A 21419-nucleotide genomic window follows, 5' to 3' on the forward strand; every position below is an offset into this window, starting at 1 on the left:
CGTCCGAAGATGGCCGAAAGAATGCAGTAGGCTGAAACGCGTAACGCATAAAACAAACATAGTTATCATTTCACCGAAAAGAATCAAGCAATCTCAAATCAAAACTTTTATATAACGTCAACACTGGTTGCCGCGACTTAGGGGTCGCACATTTGAGTTTTATGAAAAAATGGCATTTTTCAGGAGTAAATTCAAAAAACATATTTTTAGAAATGTTAAAGTAGGTGAAATACGTTACTTAACTATTTTTTTTGCAATCAATGAGATCTGATACATCCATAAAAAAGTTATAGTGGCAAGTCTGGAGTAATATTTGGTTACAAAAATTTATTGAATTCGGCAAAAATTTAAAATTTTCGAAATTTCATTTAAATAAACGTCAAAACAGGGTATCGAACAGTATCTCAAGTTTCGGAATGTACCACCTAGGCTTAGCTTTGCTTTACAGGACAGTCCATCCCCTTGTCGCTACCCTCTGCGCGATTCGAAAGGACTCGAGAGTGTCCCCGAAACGCGCACATATCACATCACTCGCTCCAGGGTTTCTTTGATCAGCCGCGTCAGTTTGTCCGGAAAACCGTACTCGTACATTATCTGCCATAGCTCTTTGAACTCGACTGCTGACCTGAAATCCGTAAAAATATGATGAGTGTAAAATTTTGATCCGTAGTAGTATTGCCAGTAGTATATTGTCTTTCGAAGTCTCTTGTTATTGAGGATTGACGTCGTACCAAGATCTGTAAGAGGGCCTTGTAGGCGACGCCGATCAGCGTAATACCGCGGATATTCCAGCAACTGTGCCGACCGCCATTTTTGTAGATGGGATAAAACCACGCGTTGCATCCATTCCTCGGCGGGTCACCTATTCACCCACAACATTCTCTCGACATGGCATATGCAACATTCATCAAGATCGTGAGCCGTTTCGTATCCGCCGTAGTTTTCGCCGTAGTTCTACGATAGAATTCCACGTGGACAATGGCACTTGCTTCCACGGTGTAAGACTGGAGCTCAACGAAGCAACCGAATAAAGAAATCGAGCCTTAGCATGAATATTCGCGAGCGCGAAGACCAGTTGGAAGCTCATTCCATCTGTTGTGCCACACTTGGGCGGGATGTGGGAATGACTCTTTCGAACGGGCAAGGTGGCAACCGGGCCAATTCTGGTGTCAATAGGTAAACGGGAGGATGAGATACCGAAAACTGTCATTCTTGAAGTAGGTCAACTGCTGTCCACTTCCATACTTAAGTCAGCCGATCAAGAGATACTGACGTTAAATCATTTCTTGCTGGGTAGTTCTTCCGTGGTCTAGTTCCACCCGACGACTGCTGTAGACAGGGCGGCTGAAGCTCAGAAGCAGCTGGAAGTTGGTGCAGATCATTTGTGACAAATTCTGGTGCGCAGTGATCACCCGTAAGTATGGTTCAAAGTGCCCAAGAACCTTGCAGTTGGTCATTTGGTTATGGTGATCGATCAGAACCAATCGTTACGAAGGCAAATCGAGCAAGTATGCCCTGGCTAGGACGGAAAAGTATGCCAAGCATTAGTGTGAAATGTAACGGGAGTCGCTGATCTGTCATCGAGACCGTCAGAAAAAATAAACAAAACAAAAACGAATTTATTAATTTATTAAAAATAATTGAAATTAAAGTGCTACCTAATTTTAATCCACTTTTTGTCCACTTTGTTTTTTTAAAATAGACTAAAAATTGTCTGACAAATTAAAAATTGAGTTCAGCCGACACCAGTTTGTCCGAACGAACTCCAACCGACGGTATTCGCACTGCTCGCACCGAAAGCAAAACTTTTCCCAAGCTTTTCGACGGCGTCAACATACTCGAATGCACACGACATTAGCAGTTTACCGGAAACTAAACCGTACACGTAATTTTGTCAGTTAATTTCATGCATAGAAAAGTGCACGAAATTTGGCTTTTCGTCGGATTTTTCACCCGAAAAACTATTTCGCAATATTTCGTTAACGTCGGAGATTTAAATTACCGCCTGTCCGTGTGAGTTCACTTGTGGGTTAATACTGTCTTTGTCCACAGGCGTGCGACAAAGTTGGCTGTATCGGTTCAATGGGAAATATGTACATACAACGTAGAAGCAGTTTCATTCAACCATCACCTCTTGATTGAAGGTTCCCGCCCGAATAAAGCGCTCCATACATTGTCGTTGCCGCCCTGCAGCGCCCGTCAGGATTTCTTTGTTTTGGTCCATGATTGAACTGCTCGAGTTTTTTGATGTGGTAAAGGTCGAATAAAGCATCCTCCCTCAGGCAAATGAGATGTGAGTTTGGAAATGATAGTTACTGGTTCGCTAGAGGTTAAACTTGATAAAGTTTTGTGATTGCGGATTGCCAGTGATTGTAGGCGGAGGGTGGTTCCTAACCGGGTAATATTTTAATGTTCCACTTTTACTGATCTAATAAAAACGGATCACTCCGCAGTAGATTATACCGAATTGATGTGCCGTTTATTGTTATTTGTGGTCGTAAACGGGTTCGGTTGCCCGGAATGGTTTCGCAAAACTTTCCCGCTGTTCAGGACACACCCTGACAGGACATTATAAAATCCACCAACTCGTTTCGACTCACTGACTTCAACTCTCGCTTATCGGTTTCTCCGAAAGATTACGCGGCGAAGATAAACAACTCAGGGCCCGGGACAGGTCTCACTGACACCACCGCCTTCGTGGCTGCAATCCGGCGACCTTCCGTCAGCGGCGATCCAATAATGTAAGCGTCGAAAATGAGACACGTTGCTTCACCCGGCGTTTTCTGACTCGGACCGATCTGAAACGAACAGCCTGCCAACTAACGTCAACGAGGGTCGATTGTGCCAATATTAATCTTTTGGCTTTAAATCACTCGCAGCGTCCGCAAACTGAGCGGATGGGGGGCGAGGGAGGAAAGGAACCTGCCGCGGTGGACAGTAGCTCATCAATCTCGGACCAAGCCAAAAGGTTCGGACGAAAAAGTAGGTACGCCCACATTCAATCCCTCACGACGACGTTGGAATCACGAAGGAAGGGCAACGAGAAGGGTTGCGAGAAATTGATTTAGCTCGAACAGTGTGCTGTAACAACGTTAAAGGGTTTGCGGTGGTGGGTCGTGAGTGCTGGCTGGATTAACAAATTTAAAGGTAGAAGAGCGGTTGATAAAAATTCAATTGGTGTCATTTTATATTGTTGAAATTATTTTTACCTTTGTAACTATTATGTAGATAACAATCCGTAAATGATTAAATCATGGCAAGTGTGTTTTGATATAGTTACTGAATAACTTTGTAGAACATTTGATAGTAGTTATTCAACAGAATTGATTTTTATATACTCCTATAGGATAACTCATATTACTCCTATTACTATTTGTTGCATAGGATAACCTGGTTTGTTAGCTTTAAAAAATACATAAGTCGCAAATTACTTATTTCTTTAAAGAAGTTTGTACGTATTCTTACTAAACTTAAAGACAGACATGTTTTGTTTTATTTGTATGCATGCCAAGAGGTGCTCCTCTTTGATTTCAAGTAACAACTGTGAGGGAAAAAGATGGGTTTTTGGCACCTAAAAAAATGTACCTATCTGTACTTTATGACAAAAATCTGTAATTTGTACCGTACAGAATCTGTACAGAGAAAATTCTGCACTTTTCCAGATAAATCTGTACATGTGGCACCACTACTGTGCACCATCCATCGTAAATTGAAACAGTTTGATGAGCTGTTCTCGTTCATGATTTTCCATACCTCTTTCCTGTCGATGGTATCATATGCGGCTTTGAAGTCAATGAACAAATGGTGCATGGAAACTCTGTATTCACAGCCCTTTTGAGGACTTTCGCAGTGTTAATAGTTGATGCGCTGTTGACTGACCTTTAACGAAACCGGCTTGATAAGTTCCCACAAATCTGTTCGCAATTGGTGAGAGACGGCAGAAAGTAATTTGGTCTATGATACATTCTTTAAAACTTCATAAGTTTTGAATTGCTCGACAGAGAATCTGGAGCCTCTCGACATTTTTCAAAACAAACTTATCGAAGTCGGCACTTATACTAAGATATACTCGTATTCAGTGAAGTGAGGGTTAAGAGGGTGATCCGACAAGCGAGTATAGAAAAGATTATTGCCTTCAAAACTCCCCCACATGCCAATTTTGGTTCTATTTGATGGATTAGTTCTCGAGTTAAGAGGTAATTTGTACTTCATTTGTATAGGAGACCCCTGCAAAAGTGGGGAGGGGACCTAATTCACCATAGAAAAAAATTCTTGACTCCAAATACCTTCACAGGCCAAATTTGGTTCCATTTGCTTGATTAGTTCTCGAGTTAAGAGGAAATTTGTATTTCATTTGTATAGCAGCCCCCTTCCTAAAAAGGGGAGGGGACTCAATTCACCATAGAAAAAAAATTGCCTCCAAAAACACCCACAAGTCAAATTTGGTTCCATTTGTTGGAAATGAGGAAATTTGTCTTTCATTTGTATGGGAGCTCCCCCTCCTAACTCCTCCCCTCCTAATACCCCTCGGTGCCTTTGCAGGTCTGCGAAACATTTGGCGCTCAAACCAGATCACTCTACATACGAAAACCCGAATCTATACTTTAAACGTTAAATCCGTACTGCTGTATGCCTGCGAAACGTGGTGCGTCTCAGCGGAGGCAACGCAAAAACTGCAGGTATCCATTAACCGGTGTGTGCGATACACCATTCGTGCCTGGTGCCCTGATAACTAGATATCCAATGAGGAACTCCATCGTCAGTGTCATCAACGGCCGATAGCCACAGAACTTCGTGAACCTAGGTGGAAGCGGATCGGACACACCTTGAGGAAAGGAGCGAACGAGGTTTGCAGAGAAGCACTCGACTGAAATCCACAAGGACAGCGTAGAAGAGGCAGACCCAGAGGCTCATGGCGACGGAGCTTAGCCAACGACATCCGGGCTGTAGATGACAACCTGTCCTGGCGACAGGTAAAAGCCATGGCGGGTAACCGTCAACAGTGGAGATCTCTGATTTCATCCCTTTCTTCTGCTGAACCGGCGGACATGGACACATAAGTAAGTCCACCTCCTAAAAAGTGGAGGGGTCCTAATTCATCATAGAAACAATTCTCGCCTCCAAAAACCCCCACATGCCAAATTTGATTCCATTTGATTGATTATTTCTCGAGTTATGAGGAAATGTGCATTTCATTTGTATGGGGGCCCCCATCTTAGTGGGAGGAGGGGTCTCTAGCCATCATAAGCAACTTCCCTGGCCCCAAAAAAGCCCTACATGCAAATTTTCACGCCGATCGGTTCAGTAGTTTCTAAAAGGAACATACGGACAGACAGACAGAAATCTTTTTTATAGGTATAGATTGAACTTGGAATTTTAATTGAAAGTGAATTAGACGTGGAATTCGATTAGAATTCAAAATTGAAAGTTGACTTTAAATTGAACCTAAAATTGAAAATAATCAAGCTACATGCAATTGAACTTGGCACTGGACATTATATTAGACTTGAATTTGGATTAATCCGAGCTCGAAGTTTTATTTCCAACAGAACTGAACACGAAGTTTTACTTGAAATTAAGTTGACAGTTTTCGTTTAATACTCTCACTCGTTTTACCCGTTTTTTTGTATCGTTTTTTCTCTTTTCCAGTCCCGTTTTTCCTACTTTTGAATTGGTTTTTTGTTTCTTTTTTTCTGTACCATTTCCTTGATTTTTGCATTCATTTTCCTTCTGTTTTTCTTCCTAGTCTCTCGTTTTCATTTTCCTATCTCGTGTTACTTGTTCCATTGTTCTATTTTTTCGGTTTCTTATTCCATTTTTTCTTGTATTCAGTCCTGTTACCACTAGTTTTTTGTTATTTCCTTTCCCGTTTTCCAACTTTTTTTTCGTTTCCAGTTTTTATCCTTTTCCAACTAGTTTCCTGTTTTCATCTGTTCCGTTGTTTGTTTTTTTCGGTATTACCTGTTTTAGTCCGTTTTTCCTGTTTAGCTTTTCCTTTTCTTGCCATTTTATGTCTCAATTTTCTCCTTTTATAACCCTTTTGGCTGTTTTTTCGTTTCCTCTATCGTTTTTTTCCTATCTCTATTTCTTTTGTTTTCTGTTCCGTATTCGCTTTCTGGTCTCGTTTTCCCTCTTTCTCACTCTCCCAGTTCCGCAGTTTACTCTTTCTCTATTACTATTTGTTTTTTTCTCTTTTGTCCCGTATTTCGTCCTTTCCCTGAGTCCTGGTTTTCCTTAGTTCTGTTTTTCGTGTAATTTCTTCCGTTTTCCTCTTTATCAGACCCATTTTTCTTTTTTCGACTTTTTTCTCTTATTCGGTCCCGGTTATAGCCTTTCTTCGCCTTTTAATTCCTTTCGTGTCCCATTTTTCGTTTTCTTCGTTTCTGTTTTTTATCTCATTGTGTCCTGCTTTTACTCCTTATCGGTCACATTCTGGTTTTCTTTTCCGTTTTATCTTTTTTGTTTTTCGTTGTCATTTTCTCCCTCAGTTTTTTTTCTTTTTCTGTCCCGTTTTTCCTCTTTTTCTGTTCTCGTTTGTCTATTTTCATACTCCCGTATTTTCTCCTTTTCTTTTCCCTTTACTATCGCTTGCCTACCGTTTTTCCTTTTTTTTCTCTCCTTGTCCATTTTTCCTGTCCCGTGTTTCCTGAATCATTGTTGTATTGTTTCCGTTTTCTATGCCATTTTTCTTGTTTTCAGTCCTGTTTTACAATGTTTTCTCTCGTTTTCCTTCTCCTTTATCCTTTTTATCCCGCTGTTTTATCTTTCTCTGTTCCTTTTCTCGTCTTGTTAGTGTTCCGTTCTCGTCCTTTTCCTGATTTTGCTCTGATCCGTTTCTCCGAAGCAAAAAAACGAGGAGATTGAACAAAAAAAGATGAATAACTGAAAAGTAAAGAAGAAAAATGACAGAAAACAAGGAAAAACCATAAAGAAAACGAAGAAATCCAGAAAAAAGCTAAGAATATGCGGGACAAAAAAGGAGAAAAGAAGTAAAAGGAAAGGAGAAAGCGTGAAATGAACGGAACATAAAAATATAAAAACGAAAACAGAAAAAGAGGAAAAGGGTATTAATCACATAATGATTCCTGTCAAACGAAGTGTTTTTTTTTGTAAAAAGAAATATTGTCAAAGACACCATACACGAAAAATATCGCGTTTCAGCGATATCTCGCGCAATCGTGAATTTCGACGCTGTTTGGACCACTTTGCAGACTGGTCCATAAAGGTTTAAAAACCCTGAAACGTTCATTTGGTTCTTTATATGACCTCAAAGGAATCATTAAATACCTTAAAAAGAACAATAAAAAAATTTATTTATGGAGCTGATATAATCGGAAAAAATTGCTGAAATAATCGGGGATAGATTTAAACGGGGGCTGATATAATCGGAACCATACTTTATTTGGAATTGGACTTGACATTGGTTTCAACTTGGGCATGAAAGTAGAATTGAATTTAAAATGGGAATTGAGTTTAAATAAACTTAAAATTTAACTTATAACATGGAATTATTCATATGCAATTAATTTACTTATTGCATACTACTGATACTATCCATTGGAAAAAGCTAGTTATCCAGAAGTATTTAACTTAATTTGGTTTAATTTGATGTATGTACAAACAATTTATTTGAAACCTGTATATACTATACAGGTATTAAAGCTGTACAAATGGATGGAGTTAAAGCAATCCGAATGAACCTTGTCCTTTAATACTATATCGGATTTAATTTCTAATTCAGCATCATCATCTAATAATACTTTTCAAGGGTACATAGGCAAGCAGAAAAAGGAAGTCAACAATTTGCGACAAATCATGCAACAAAGGGAGAAGTTAGCGGTTCTTCTGTTTCGTTATGAAAGGTCCTGCTGATCTTTCTCGGAAAATTATAATAATCAACTCAAAATAAGAAACAACCAATAAAGGTACAAATTTTATTACGACTCGCTGCTATGACGAGGGTCAAACAATCTTTGTTGTGTCTAAAGTAAGTGAAATTTTCCCATATCGAATTGCTTCCAAACAAGAGAGCACCTTGAACGCCCCGGCAAGCAAATCAATGCGATGATTTATGTATGATAATGCTTCCATCTAACGTTATTCTCATTTACCGGGCAACCCAACTTCTAACCAAAAGAGACATTTTTACGCAGATAGAACAAACTAGCTAAATCTTTCCTTGATTGACCTGTCACACAAAAGATTGTGGCCAATCCCTCCCAGCCGGCAGCAACCCGTATTGCGCTGTGTACACAACAAACAATCGCACTGAAAACAAACAGAGACGACGAAGAACTCCGCCGAACCACTAAGCCGCTCAAATCGCCCGAAATTTGAATAAAAATAAATTTGGAAAACTCTGAGTAAATCCCTCGTTTCGATCAGATTAGTCGCTTGTTTATTGCTGTCACATTCACCGATCGCCCATAAACCCAATTATGTCGTAGAAACACATAAAGCCCGCATCCATCGCATCGGGGAAGGTAGAAATGCCAGACGATGATGGCAATGGCAAGAAAAACCGACACAGCCGAGAGGAGAAAACCATTTGGCAATACAAATATTTTCCTAAGAATAAAAATGTTTCAAACAGCGAACAAACCTTCGCTTCGTACTGCCGTCGACCAGCCACCAGTCACCAGCCCGAAAGGCTGCTGCCGAACAATGCGAAGAAACTGTGAAGTTTATTTGCATTAATTTCTTGTTCGATTCTGCAGGCCTCACCTTTCTGGGTTTATCCTTCCGATGCAGCTGAGACCACGCTCAAAGCCAATCGGATGCTGTTACTGTTTTTCCTTTCTTGTTCTCTATCCTGCTCTCTCTGTCTCCATCTCCATCTCCATCTCATCTCAACACTATTTCGCTACGATGCAGCTCAGCTCCGCACATTTTTTTTCTTTCTTGTTGGCTCCGACAAAATCAACACAGCTAAACGGATGAATAGTTTTTTCGTCGCTTGGAATGAGAAAAAAAAGGAATCGTCACCGACCGAAATGGAGCAAGAACACACGTGAGTCTCCACGGAAACAGCAATCGCAGGAACGCAGAATGTGCCAACCGAATGAATAAGCGTGGAGTGAACCGAAATAGGAGCTCGGCTTCAGGAGGCAGAACGAAAAAAAAAAACAAACGAAATGTCCCTTCTGCACCGGATGAGGACCCCGGTGAAGGCTGCCTTCGTTAACTGATGGATGTTTTCTTTTGCCTGTGCCGTTTGTGACAGAAACAAAGACGCGGCGCTTTTCTTTTATGCCATTGTTAACGGATTATCTGAAGAAATTTATGTGAGTTTCTGTATGTTTTCTTCTGATTTTCCATTGCGGGCGCGTACCACCACGCTCGCTGGCTGCTGCAGTGATCGAGTTTAAGGATTACCTTCGAATGCAACTTTTCAGGACTTTCGGTGGATGGGCAATAAAATTACGGGCAAATAGCATCAATCTAGGAATTTCTTAGCTTTTCTAAGACTGATGGGTGATTTTGTGGCTTAGTTTGTTGAAAAACAAAAAAAGAAATCAATCCAATCACAGGCAGTTTTTGTCCATTCATTTACATCATCCTAATTTCCGACTTTTGTCAATTTGGCCAAATTTGTACCACACTCAGTTAATTTCAGTTCTCCTGTTTTCCGGGTGTAACTTTTTTATTGGTAAATTGGTCGAAAGCATAGCTTCTCCGCATTCTTGGCACTCTTAGTTCCCTGATTGCATTCATAGCCGTAAAGTTACTCGGTGCTACAAAAATCTAAAACTGTTAGCTCGTTTCATACTCGACTCGTTTCAAACGTGTACCGACCAGTGGGACTGGAACTGACGAGGCTGCTGATTGTGGCCATCAAGGCACGGTGCATACGAAAGAGAGTGGTCGGGGCTGGTCAGAATCTAAAACGAAATTCCTACCTCATAGAAACTGTTCCAACCGAGCATCGGGAATAGCTTTCGGTGCTTGCTTTCTTTGTGCTGGTTAGTACAATCCTTGCCGGCAATAGGGTTTCTGATGTACTGCACATATTGTAATTCCAATTGCTAACAAATTACAGGATGAAAATATATTAAAAGCTTTTGTTTGTCCCTGACTCTTACCGGAACAAACCAACGAACAATATACAATTTACCTGAAAGAGCATGCAACTTTTAAAGCTGGTCAGGTTTTTTAGAAACAGAATTCTTTCAAAACAAATAACTCTTTACCACGTAATAGGTAACTACATATTCGGCACAACAAAATTTTCCAAGTTTATAAAATTTTCCAAGTCAAAGTCAAAGTAAGAGATTGGGCACGTTGTAGATGGCAGTTCAATAAATGATTTTTACCTCAAAAGTTATATTTAATCAAAGACCAAAATTGCACGTTTGTTCCACCGTGCACAGGTTACTCGAAAGCTCAAAAACTATCGCTTTGGCTTAATTCCGCACTGCCAGAGTTTTGGCCACAAAGTATTGTACCGCAAAATAGACATTCGCTAACCGCCAGCACACATAGTGTAGACGGTTCGCTCTTTTTTGGACAGAACCACACATAGTGTTCTTAATTTTGACTGCCTCGGCAGAGGCAGATGCGAGAAGAAGCTGAAGCAGTGCACAATTCCCACCGGTTGGAAACCAACCCTAATGAGATTTTCCTGTGTCGAGAGTTCGCCCCGTACAGTCAGTGGTTTCGACTGAAAGTGCAATCACGGTCTGGTTGATCCTGGCTGCCTCGGCAACATAGAAGCAGAGTCCTCCTGGAAGCGGTGGCAAAACACCGGTACCGCATCGAAAGCTCCGAAACTTCCGACACACTAAGCTGGGGGTTTGCCGGCAGGATCTAAGCTGTTGTTGTGTGAAGTCAACGCCGAGCGGACGCAAGTCTTCGATGCACAAAACGCGGGCGAAAGTTGTTGCATTTTATTGTTATTAAAAAGAATAAGTTTCATCCTCAATTTCCTGACTGGATTTGCCGGCTGCTGCTGCTGCTGCTGCTGTGAATGTAAACTGTTTTGCTGGGACTAGTGGCTGACGGTAAATCGTTTGAGTGTTCCCTCTTGCTGTTTGGTATTGTGCCAAACTTTGTTTCCGAATGATCGTTAACCGATAGTTTAAACGAGTTGCCTCTGAAAAGCTGATAATTTGACAACAAGGTACGAATCGAACTGGTTATGTTTTCAATCAGCAGTGTTTTATGATAGTAGAAGATTAGTCAAAAAATTGTTTTCTTATTAAACAATGTTTATCTTAATAAAATACTTACCAAATTGTTTTTCGATCTAACTTGCTGAATTGCTTTGATATCGTACAGTTTTGCTATTTTGAGTCAATTTTCTCTGACATAACTTAACCGCATTTTGAGTTTCTTAGATTTTCTTCCAATCATCAATAATTTTGTCTTAGCATGTCCAAAAGCTAAGTGGTTGGTGCTAGATTACGTTTTCGGAACTTGACTTTTGACTTTTATTCAGCTGACTGCGCAGCCTACAGGATGTTAATTGCGGGCTAATTATCTCTTTTAGTTGAGTTTTGAACATGCGATGACTGGTTTGTCGTAATTCGAGGTCAACTGGGAGACAATTATATCTGTATATTGCATTAAATTTGTCTTTGATTATGCACGCAGTTTTGTTCAATAGTTTTCAATTTTGATTCTCGTGTTTCAACCTACTTTTTGTCAAATTTGATTATTTTTATTTTCGTTAAATTTGTTTCAATTTTGTATAATTTTTTTTTTGAAATAGCGACCCGACAAACTTTGCATCGCCACAAATTAAATTGTGCTGTACATGAATCGTGAATCTAGGATGACCTTCGTCACAATTTCGAGTTTTGCAAGTTTTTGACGAGTTCAACCTTAGATCATTCATTTCATTCAATTCATTTATAATTTACTTGTACGGGAGCCCCCTCACAATCGAAAAAATTCTTGCCTCTAAGAACCCCCACATGTCAACTTTGGTTCCATTTGCTAGATTAGTTCTCGAGTTATGCAGAAATTTGAGTTTCATTTGTATGGGAGGCCTCCCTCTTGGGGGGAGGCTATCATAAGAACCTTCTCCGGCCCCAAAAACCCTGTATGCAATTTTTCACGCCGATCGGTTCAGTAGCTTCCGAGTTTATAAGGAACATGCAGACAGACAGATAGACAGACAAGACAGACAGACGTGACAGACAGACAGACGGGACAGACAGACAGGAGGGGCAGACAGACAGGAGGGGCAGACATACAGACGGGACAGACAAACAGACAGACAGACAGACGGGACAGACAGACAGACAGGACAGACAGACAGAGGGGACAGACAGACAGAGGGGACAGACAGACAGGAGGGACAGACAGACAGACGGAACAGACAGACAGGAGGGGCAGACATACAGACGGGACAGACAGACAGACGGGACAGACAGACGGGACAGACAGACGGGACAGACAGACATACGGGACAGACAAACAGACAGACGTGACAGACAGACTTGACAGACAGACGAGACAGTCAGACAAACAGACAGACAGACAGACGGGACAGACAGACAGACGGGACAGATAGACAGACGCGACAGACAGGCAGACGGCATAGAAAGACAGACGGGACAGACAGACATACGGGACAGACAGACAGACGGGACAGACAGACAGACAGACAGGCGCGACAGACAGACTGGAGCGATAGACTGACAGACGGGACAGACAGACAGACGGGACAGACAGACAAACGGGACAGATAGACAGACGGGACAGACAGACAGAAAGACGGGACAGACAGACAGAGGGGACAGACAGACAGACGGGACAGACAGACAGACGGGACAGACAGACAGACGGGACAGACATACAGACGGGACAGACAGACATACGGGACAGACATACAGACGGGACAGACAGACAGACGGGACAGACAGACACACGGGACAGATAGCTAGACGGGATAGACAGACAGACGGGACAGACACACAGATGGGACAGACAGACAGACAGACGGGACAGACAGACAGACGGGACAGACAGACAGACGAGACAGACAAACGGGACAGACAGGCAGACGGGACAGACAGGCAGACGGGACAGACAGGCAGACGGAACAGACAGGCAGACGGGACAGACAGACAGACGAGACAGATAGACGGACGGGATAGACAGACAGACGGGACAGACAGACAAACGGGACAGACAGACGGACAGGACAGACAGATAAACGGGACGGACAGAAAGACGGGACGGACAGACAGACGGGACAGACAGACAGACGGAACAGACAGACAGACAGACAGACGGAACAGACAGACAGACAGGCGCGACAGACAAACAGGAGCGACAGACAGACAGGAGCGACAGACAGACAGACGGAACAGACAGATAGACGGGACAGACAGACAGACGGGACAGACAGACAGATAGACGGGACAGACAGACAGACAGGCGCGACAGACAGACAGGAGCGACAGACAGACAGACGAGAGAGACAGACAGACGGGACAGACAGATAGACGGGACAGACAGACAGACAGACGGGACAGACAGAGAGACGGGATAGACAGACAGACGGGACAGACACACTGACGGAACAAACAGGCAGACGGGACAGACAGACAGACAGACAGATAGACGGGACAGACAGACAGACAGGCGCGACAGACAGACAGGAGCGACAGACAGACAGACGGGACAGACAGATAGACGAGACAGACAGACAGACAGACGGGACAGACAGACAGACGGGATAGACAGACAGACGGGACACACACACTGACGGAACAGACATGCAGACGGGACAGACAGACAGACAGACAGACAGATAGACGGGACAGACAGACAGACAGACAGGCGCGACAGACAGACAGGAGCGATAGACAGACAGACGGGACAGACAGATAGACGGGACAGACAGACAGACACACGGGGCACACAGACAGACGGAACAGACAGGCAGACGGGACAGACAGACAGACGAGACAGATAGACGGACGGGACAGACAGACAGACGGGACAGACAGACAGACGGAACAGACAGGCAGACGGGACAGACAGACAGACAGACAGAACAGACAGATAAACGGGACGGACAGACAGACGGGACAGACAGACAGACGGTACAGACAGACAGACGGAACAGACAGACAGACAGACAGGAGCGACAGACAGACAGACGGAACAGACAGACAGACAGGCGCGACAGACAAACAGGAGCGACAGACAGACAGGAGCGACAGACAGACAGACGGGAGAGACAGACAGACGGGACAGACAGATAGACGGGACAGACAGACAGACAGACGGGACAGACACACAGACGGGACAGACAGACAGACGGAACAGACAGGCAGACGGGACAGACAGACAGGTAGACGGGACAGACAGACAGACAGGCGCGACAGACAGACAGGAGCGACAGACAGACAGACGGGAGAGACAGACAGACGGGACAGACAGATAGACGGGACAGACAGACAGACAGACGGGACAGACAGACAGACGGGATAGACAGACAGACGGGACAGACAGACGGGACAGACACACTGACGGAACAGACAGGCAGACGGGACAGACAGACAGACAGACAGATAGACGGGACAGACAGACAGACAGGAGCGACAGACAGACAGACGGGACAGACAGATAGACGGGACAGACAGACAGACAGACGGGACAGACAGACAGACGGGATAGACAGACAGACGGGACAGACACACTGACGGAACAGACAGGCAGACGGGACAGACAGACAGATAGACGGGACAGACAGGCGCGACAGACAGACAGGAGCGACAGACAGACAGACGGGACAGACAGACAGACAGACGGGACAGAAAGACAGACGGGATAGACAGACAGACGGGACAGACAGACTGACGGAACAGACAGGCAGACGGGACAGACAGACAGACAGACAGATAGACGGGACAGACAGACAGACAGGCGCGACAGACAGACAGGAGCGACAGACAGACGGGACAGACAGATAGACGGGACAGACAGACAGACAGACAGACGGGGCACACAGACAGACGGGACACACAGACAGACGGGACAGACAGACAGACATACAGACAAAACAATAATAAGAGCGCAGTACAACTTAAATTGTTACCTGGGAAGTTATTGAACTTTATAGAGAAAATAATATGTGAAGATGCGAGATCTTTGGGACCATAGAACGCAAAACTCCACGATCTCCAAGAAGTCAAATGGTAGATCGGGTTATTGAAGACCAACAACCGCCTATCGGCAGTGCATTCTGAACATAACAGAGAAACACTGGCAACGGCTCTGTACTGGATTATTTCCAAACTTTGGGAGTATGAGAAGCTACCGGAGGAGTTGTTTGTCCCAGCTACAGACAGACAGGGTGATCGGTTGAACTGCGGTTGACGGCTTTGAACCGTCTACTTTCTGTCGCGAACCGATTCATATGGTCGGTGTTAAGTCAGGCGGAACCAAGTGACAAAATTCTGACTTCGAGAAAAACGCATTCAAAGTTTGCTGCTCTGTATGGTTTATAGCTGTCAATCGTTCGAAATCATTTTATAACTGTGGCTGTTTGTAACATTTATGTAGTCTGATTAGAGTAAAATGTTGCTTAGAAAATTCTTGATCGTTTGCTGTTATTAACTCATTTTTTAAAATTTTGCGATTTGGTCCGGTCTGATTTAATACCGACCATATGATATCGCGACAAGCAATCGAGTTGAGGAAGCGAGTCGAGCAGTCGAATCAAGCAGTTGGGTCGAGCAGTTAGGTCGAGCAGTTAAATTAAGCTGTTCAGTCAAATAGTTGAGTCGAGCAGTTCGGTCGAGCAGCCTCGTCGAGCAGCTAAATCAAGCAGTTGAATCGAGCAGTCAAGTTGAGCCGTTCAATCCAGTAGTCCAGCCAAACAGTTATCGAGCAGTTGAGTCGAGTAGTCCAGTCGAGCAGTTGAATCAAGTAGTCTAGCCGAGAAGTTGAATCGATCAGTTGAGTTGAGCAGTCGAATCAAGCAGTTTAGTCAAGCAGTCTAGTCGAGCAGTTGGGTCAACTGGTTCAGTTAAGTAGTTAAGTTTCGCAGTAGAATCGACCAGCTCAGTCGAGTAGTCCAGTCGAGCAGTTGATTCGAGCAATCGAGCACAGCTGCTGAGTCGAGCAGCCGATGTGAATAGTCTAATTGAGTAGTTGAGTCAAGCAGTTGAGTCGAGTCGAGCAGTTGAATCGAGCAGTCTAATCGACCAGTCCAGTCGAGCAGTTTAGTCAACCAGTTGAGCAGTCCAGCAGTCGACCAGTGCGGTGACTGAGAATAGAGCTCATTGCTCCGAAAACATGACGTCCTGTCAGGGGCCTGTTTTTAATTACCGATTAGCCTCTTATGAGTTATGACGTTGTCTCAGAGACCTGGTTTTCGATACAGACATAAGCCTCTTATAGATTAATATTTGATTTTTTGAATTTTTCTCTAAAATTTTTAGGTATAACTTTATAATGTAACACAGTGATGGCCAAACTGCGGCCCGCGGGCCGCCTGTGGCCCTTGACGATGATTCGTGCGGCCCGCGGACCGATTTGAAAGATGGTGGACTTAAGAGAAATTTTTTTTGCTGACATAGTAGTCACTCAGTTTAGTTGTAATGACTCGTGCATGTTGTGAATCGGAATGCTTTCAGGTTTAAATCTTGCGGTGATTCCTAGAAAATGGTTTTTGTTGTCGCATATTTTACATTTTGTTATGCACAGGAATGACCAGAAATTATTACGGCCCGCGGCATTCATGGGCGATCAGATTTGGCCCGCACCATTCCTATGCCTGGGCACCACTGATGTAACAGAACGGAACGGTAGAAGTCGTATACAAAAATGAAACGTAAATTTCGTTTTGTTTTCGAAGCCAACTATAACCGGATTTGAACCCACTTCTCCTCCACGTAAGTTTATAGCTGGTTTCGTTCCGCGGATCCCTCAGCTTGGATAAAAAGGAACCATACAGAACTTCTTAAGCGTTGCTTCAATGACCCTTACTTTACTAAATTTTCGCTCTTCCCCCTTCATGCCTTATTCCATCCTGCTTGGATACTATCAACACCCTTGTTTCAGTACAATAAAGTGTACTGTCCTCCGTCGATTGAAAAAAAAAGGTAATCCATTAAAAAAAAAAGTTAAACCGACGAGATGTTTGGTTTAGACATCTTGAAACTTGACGAAAGGGACACTTGTGATGCATTTTTGAATGAACGCAAATTTTATTCTGCACGGATTGTACTGAAGAGTGCGAAAAATAATCGTCACAGCTCATTATAAGATAAAAGACAATCGACACTGTTTGTGTCACATTCCTCGGTCATAATAGCAGCACCGCTTCAAATCGAGACACCGAAAGTTAGAATGAGCAATGTTGTGACAGAAGAAAACCGGAGCAAAGATTATTAAAACTCAAACACAATCAGTGCGAAACGAGATCAAAATTATTAGTTGGCTTCTCCAACATACCTATAGTTGGTGTAAAACCGTTGTTACCGCCTCGAAAACCTCCGTTGGAGTCGAGTGGTTGCTTTTCAGATGCGTAACTGATTTGATTCACCTCGTGTGCAAACCACAAACTTGTCCGTTCCGTTCAGAATGTACCGCCCCGGAAGCGTACGGTTATAGGGTAGTCAGGAGGGAACGTACCTACAGTCCACAATCCCACAGTCAGCGTTATCGAATACCGAGACTAAGAGGCTAAGTCAAAAGCAGCAGGCGGACAAACTTTTCCAATACACTCCGAAAGGAAGTTGCCAGTTTAGAGCGTGAAGTGTGAGAAAAGACTAAACCTGTGTCGGACTTTGCTGCTACTGTTGCCATGTTACAGAGTATTATTATCGGGACCGGTTCTCCATTCATTGGAGTTAGCCTTTGCTCGATGCTGGCTGGTACGGTGGAAGCACTTCTTCATGGTTATTACAGCCCATTGTCGTCACGGGCGTGCAGCGGACGGATGTACGGACGGGACAATTCCCAATCATAATAAGTTTGTGCTTGTGGAGCAAGTTGTTGCTTCAGCGATTCGATACAGGTGAAAAAAAAAACGGAGATGACTAGCAATTTGAGTGTATAAAGGATGACAAATAAGAAGTTGCGTTTTCGACTTCTCCATTTGTTCCGATTTTTCCATTGAATGAACCATATTTTTAATTAGAGCAATTAAACCGATTCTGATTTCTGGCTGCGTAGATTATCCCGGGTAGATGGGTAGAAAACTCATTCGAATCGAAAATTTCTTCATCAATTTTTGGCGCCTATTCGATCAGCGAAAAAATCTCAGCCATTCACCTCGGCTGTTACTATTAATATCGCGCGCAATCTAGATCAATCCGTGCTTCCGAAACTGCTGGCGGGTTCATCCCGAACTGCTTAATTTATCAGATAATTGCCTTCAACCGGTGTTGCTGGTGTTCCACATCGAATGTTGGTGCAAATCCCAGGCCGCATGCAGAACCTCTGGCCTCGGTCTGGTACAACAGATCAATCGTCGATAAGAGCGCACATATAGCCAGGGCTTCGCTGCGGCTGCCGCCGCGCCCGACCGTAGCTGGCAATGAAAGCGCCAGTGATATGGACGAAAAGGACTGCTGCTGGTTCAGGTGATGTATACAATCGAACAGATGGTCTTCCATCGGTTGGTGCAGATGGGTTGAGATGATAGGTTTCACTCACATGCAGCTACATACACAGGTACGCACGGGCAGGCCGTACTCTGGTTGGTTGGTTGGTGAAGTTAGTGATCGTAGCAAAGTAAAGTACGCGCAAAAAATTGTATTGATTTCAGGCGAATAATTAGAGTGATCCGATTTTAATGATTCTGCTCATGATATTCACATTGGGGTGAAGTTTTTAGGATGAATGTGCTTCCGTAAAGGTTAGGTCAAACTACCGGAAAACGTTATACGCTGAAGTGTGTTTCAATCGATATTTGAATCAACCGACTTCCCAAAAAACCTTACCAGTATGACGTATTAGTCACAAAAGCTTAAAACTTTTTCATTTTCATAATTTTCCCTTGTCTATAACAAAAGGGCTATAATAATTCTAGCGTAGGTTCTACCGCGTCGGAAATCAGTTTTGGCTCGTTGTGCAACCGTGCAAGCGCATCTGTCAGCAATTATATATGGGGATTTATCAAATTTTGCTTCATCTCACCAGAGCAGCAAACGCGCTTGGCTGAATAAATAAATAACGCGAGCCGTATGCGACGCGGCTGTCGTTGTTTGCTGTTTCGGGTAGGTACGAGCAAAGGCACGCTAAAATTGGAACCGTTAATTCCGGAGTGAACGAGGTTTCAATTTTTTCGGCAAAAAGGATCCCTCTCTCGATATTTTTCACCTGGGCTTTTCAGTCGGTCGCCATTTGGCACCTGTGATCATGCGAGGTTGGCCACGGAATGGATGCAAAGTGTGTGATATGCTTGCTTGTGTCACTTTTTTATTAACGTTGTTATGCTCTGGAAATGGTTTTAATTGCCGAGCAAGCACACGACGATGACACTGCATGAATCCGCCGGCTGCTGATGCTTTGTGAAGCTCGAGCTGCTGTACGTATTCAGAGCAGCAAAAGACACACGAGCGGACCCGTGCTGATTCCGGTACAGATTAAGCTGAGTGGTAAAGACTTCCAGCATTGTATCAAAGTTGTCCCGGTCTCGTACCTTTCGGATGGGCTCTGTCAATCTAGATAGACCTAGGCGAGACAAACAGCTTGTTGTTTATTATATTCTGCGAACATTTGCGACAGCTGCATACAGGAAGTTTTTTGGAGCAGCTATGATTTTTGGTTTGGCAAAATATACTGAATAATTATTTTCGCTACAAACTTCCAGTTTCTGAATGTTGAGAGATCAAACGAAACTCCATCAAATTTCTTAAAGATGGTTTAACGTGAAATTAGCAGTCATTAACTTTTCGTCGGAGAGCCAAATTTCGGAGACAGCTTTTGGGTACAAAACAGGAGTTCTGTATTTAAAAATGTATTCACTGCATTCTGAATTTCTAAAGACATTTCTAAAGACAGAGCCTATGTTTTGAACCCAAAAACTGCTTCCGAAATTGGGCATTCCGAGAAAAAGTTAATGATTGCTTATTTCCCCTTGAGTATGGTATTTTATTATTTGGTTCAATTCCAAATCAAGTTTAGATAACTTTCGGGTCGAAACGCGTTTCCGTCGAAACTTGGACAACTGAAGAAGTTGGATAAATCATAAAGTTGGATGAAGCTTATACATCAATAAATCGTTCATTATATTTTTGATTTTTCATATTTTAGTAGTTCTTTGGCTTTTAGTGGGTTCTTCTAACAGACAAGAAGTCAGTATGTTCTTTGTTTTCACCACCTTGCTTCACTAAATATTCATCATCATCATCATCATCATCATCATCATCATCATCATCATCATCATCATCATCATCATCATCATCATCATCATCATCGTCATCATCATCATCATCATCATCATCATCATCATCATCATCATCATCATCATCATCATCATCATCATCATCATCATCATCATCATCATCATCATCATCATCATCATCGTCATCATCATCATCATCATCATCATCATCATCATCATCATCATCATCATCATCATCATCATCATCATCATCATCATCATCATCATCATCATCATCATCATCATCATCATCATCATCATCATCATCATCATCATCATCATCATCATCATCATCATCATCATCATCATCATCATCATCATCATCATCATCATCATCATCATCATCATCATCATCATCATCATCATCATCATCATCATCATCATCATCATCATCATCATCATCATCATCATCATCATCATCATCATCATCATCATCATCATCATCATCATCATCATCATCATCATCATCATCATCATCATTATTGCCACCATCGGCACTTACATTGTCACCATCGGCACTTACATTGTCACCATCGGCACTTACACTGTCATCATCGTCATCAACATCGTCACCACCGTAATTCACATCGTCACCATTGCAATCAACATGGCCATCATGCTCATCAACATTGTCATCAACATCGTCATCAACATCGTCATCAATATCGTCACAAACGTCACAAACATCGTGACCATTGTCATCAACACCGTTACTATCGTCATCAACATCATCACCATCGTAATTAGCATCGTCACCATCGCCATCTACATCTTCCCCATCATCGTCATCAACATCGTGACCGCCGCAATCGTCATGGACTTTGTGGTCATCGTCATCAACATCGCCACCATCATGCTAATCAAGATTCGCGGTTCAGCAGGTTCTGCAAAAATTTAGGGAATACAATGCATCTACGTGTCATCGACTTTAAAGCAGCATACGATTCAGTCGACTGAAACTAGCTAGTAAAGATAATGTTGAAACAAACGGAGACAACTGTTCAAAGCAACTTTGAATCAAGTGTTCCAGGATACTTTTGACGAGGGTTGAAGCAAGGTGATG

At 43.0% G+C, this 21419-nt stretch overlaps 1 protein-coding gene across 1 annotated transcript; it reads left to right on the forward strand.

Annotated features, from left to right (window-relative positions):
- The first annotated feature begins 1048 nt into the window (after positions 1-1048).
- On the forward strand, positions 1049-21254 carry LOC128740731 (uncharacterized protein DDB_G0271670-like). The gene is made up of 5 exons (XM_053836295.1): positions 1049-1176; positions 2880-2982; positions 20245-20834; positions 20964-21032; positions 21104-21254. Exons 1-5 carry the CDS (start codon positions 1049-1051, stop codon positions 21252-21254), a joined length of 1041 nt encoding a protein of 346 aa, XP_053692270.1.
- Positions 21255-21419: the final 165 nt, after the last annotated feature.

The sequence above is a fragment of the Sabethes cyaneus genome, chromosome 3 (assembly GCF_943734655.1).
Source record: "Sabethes cyaneus chromosome 3, idSabCyanKW18_F2, whole genome shotgun sequence".
Lineage (NCBI taxonomy): Eukaryota > Metazoa > Arthropoda > Insecta > Diptera > Culicidae > Sabethes > Sabethes cyaneus.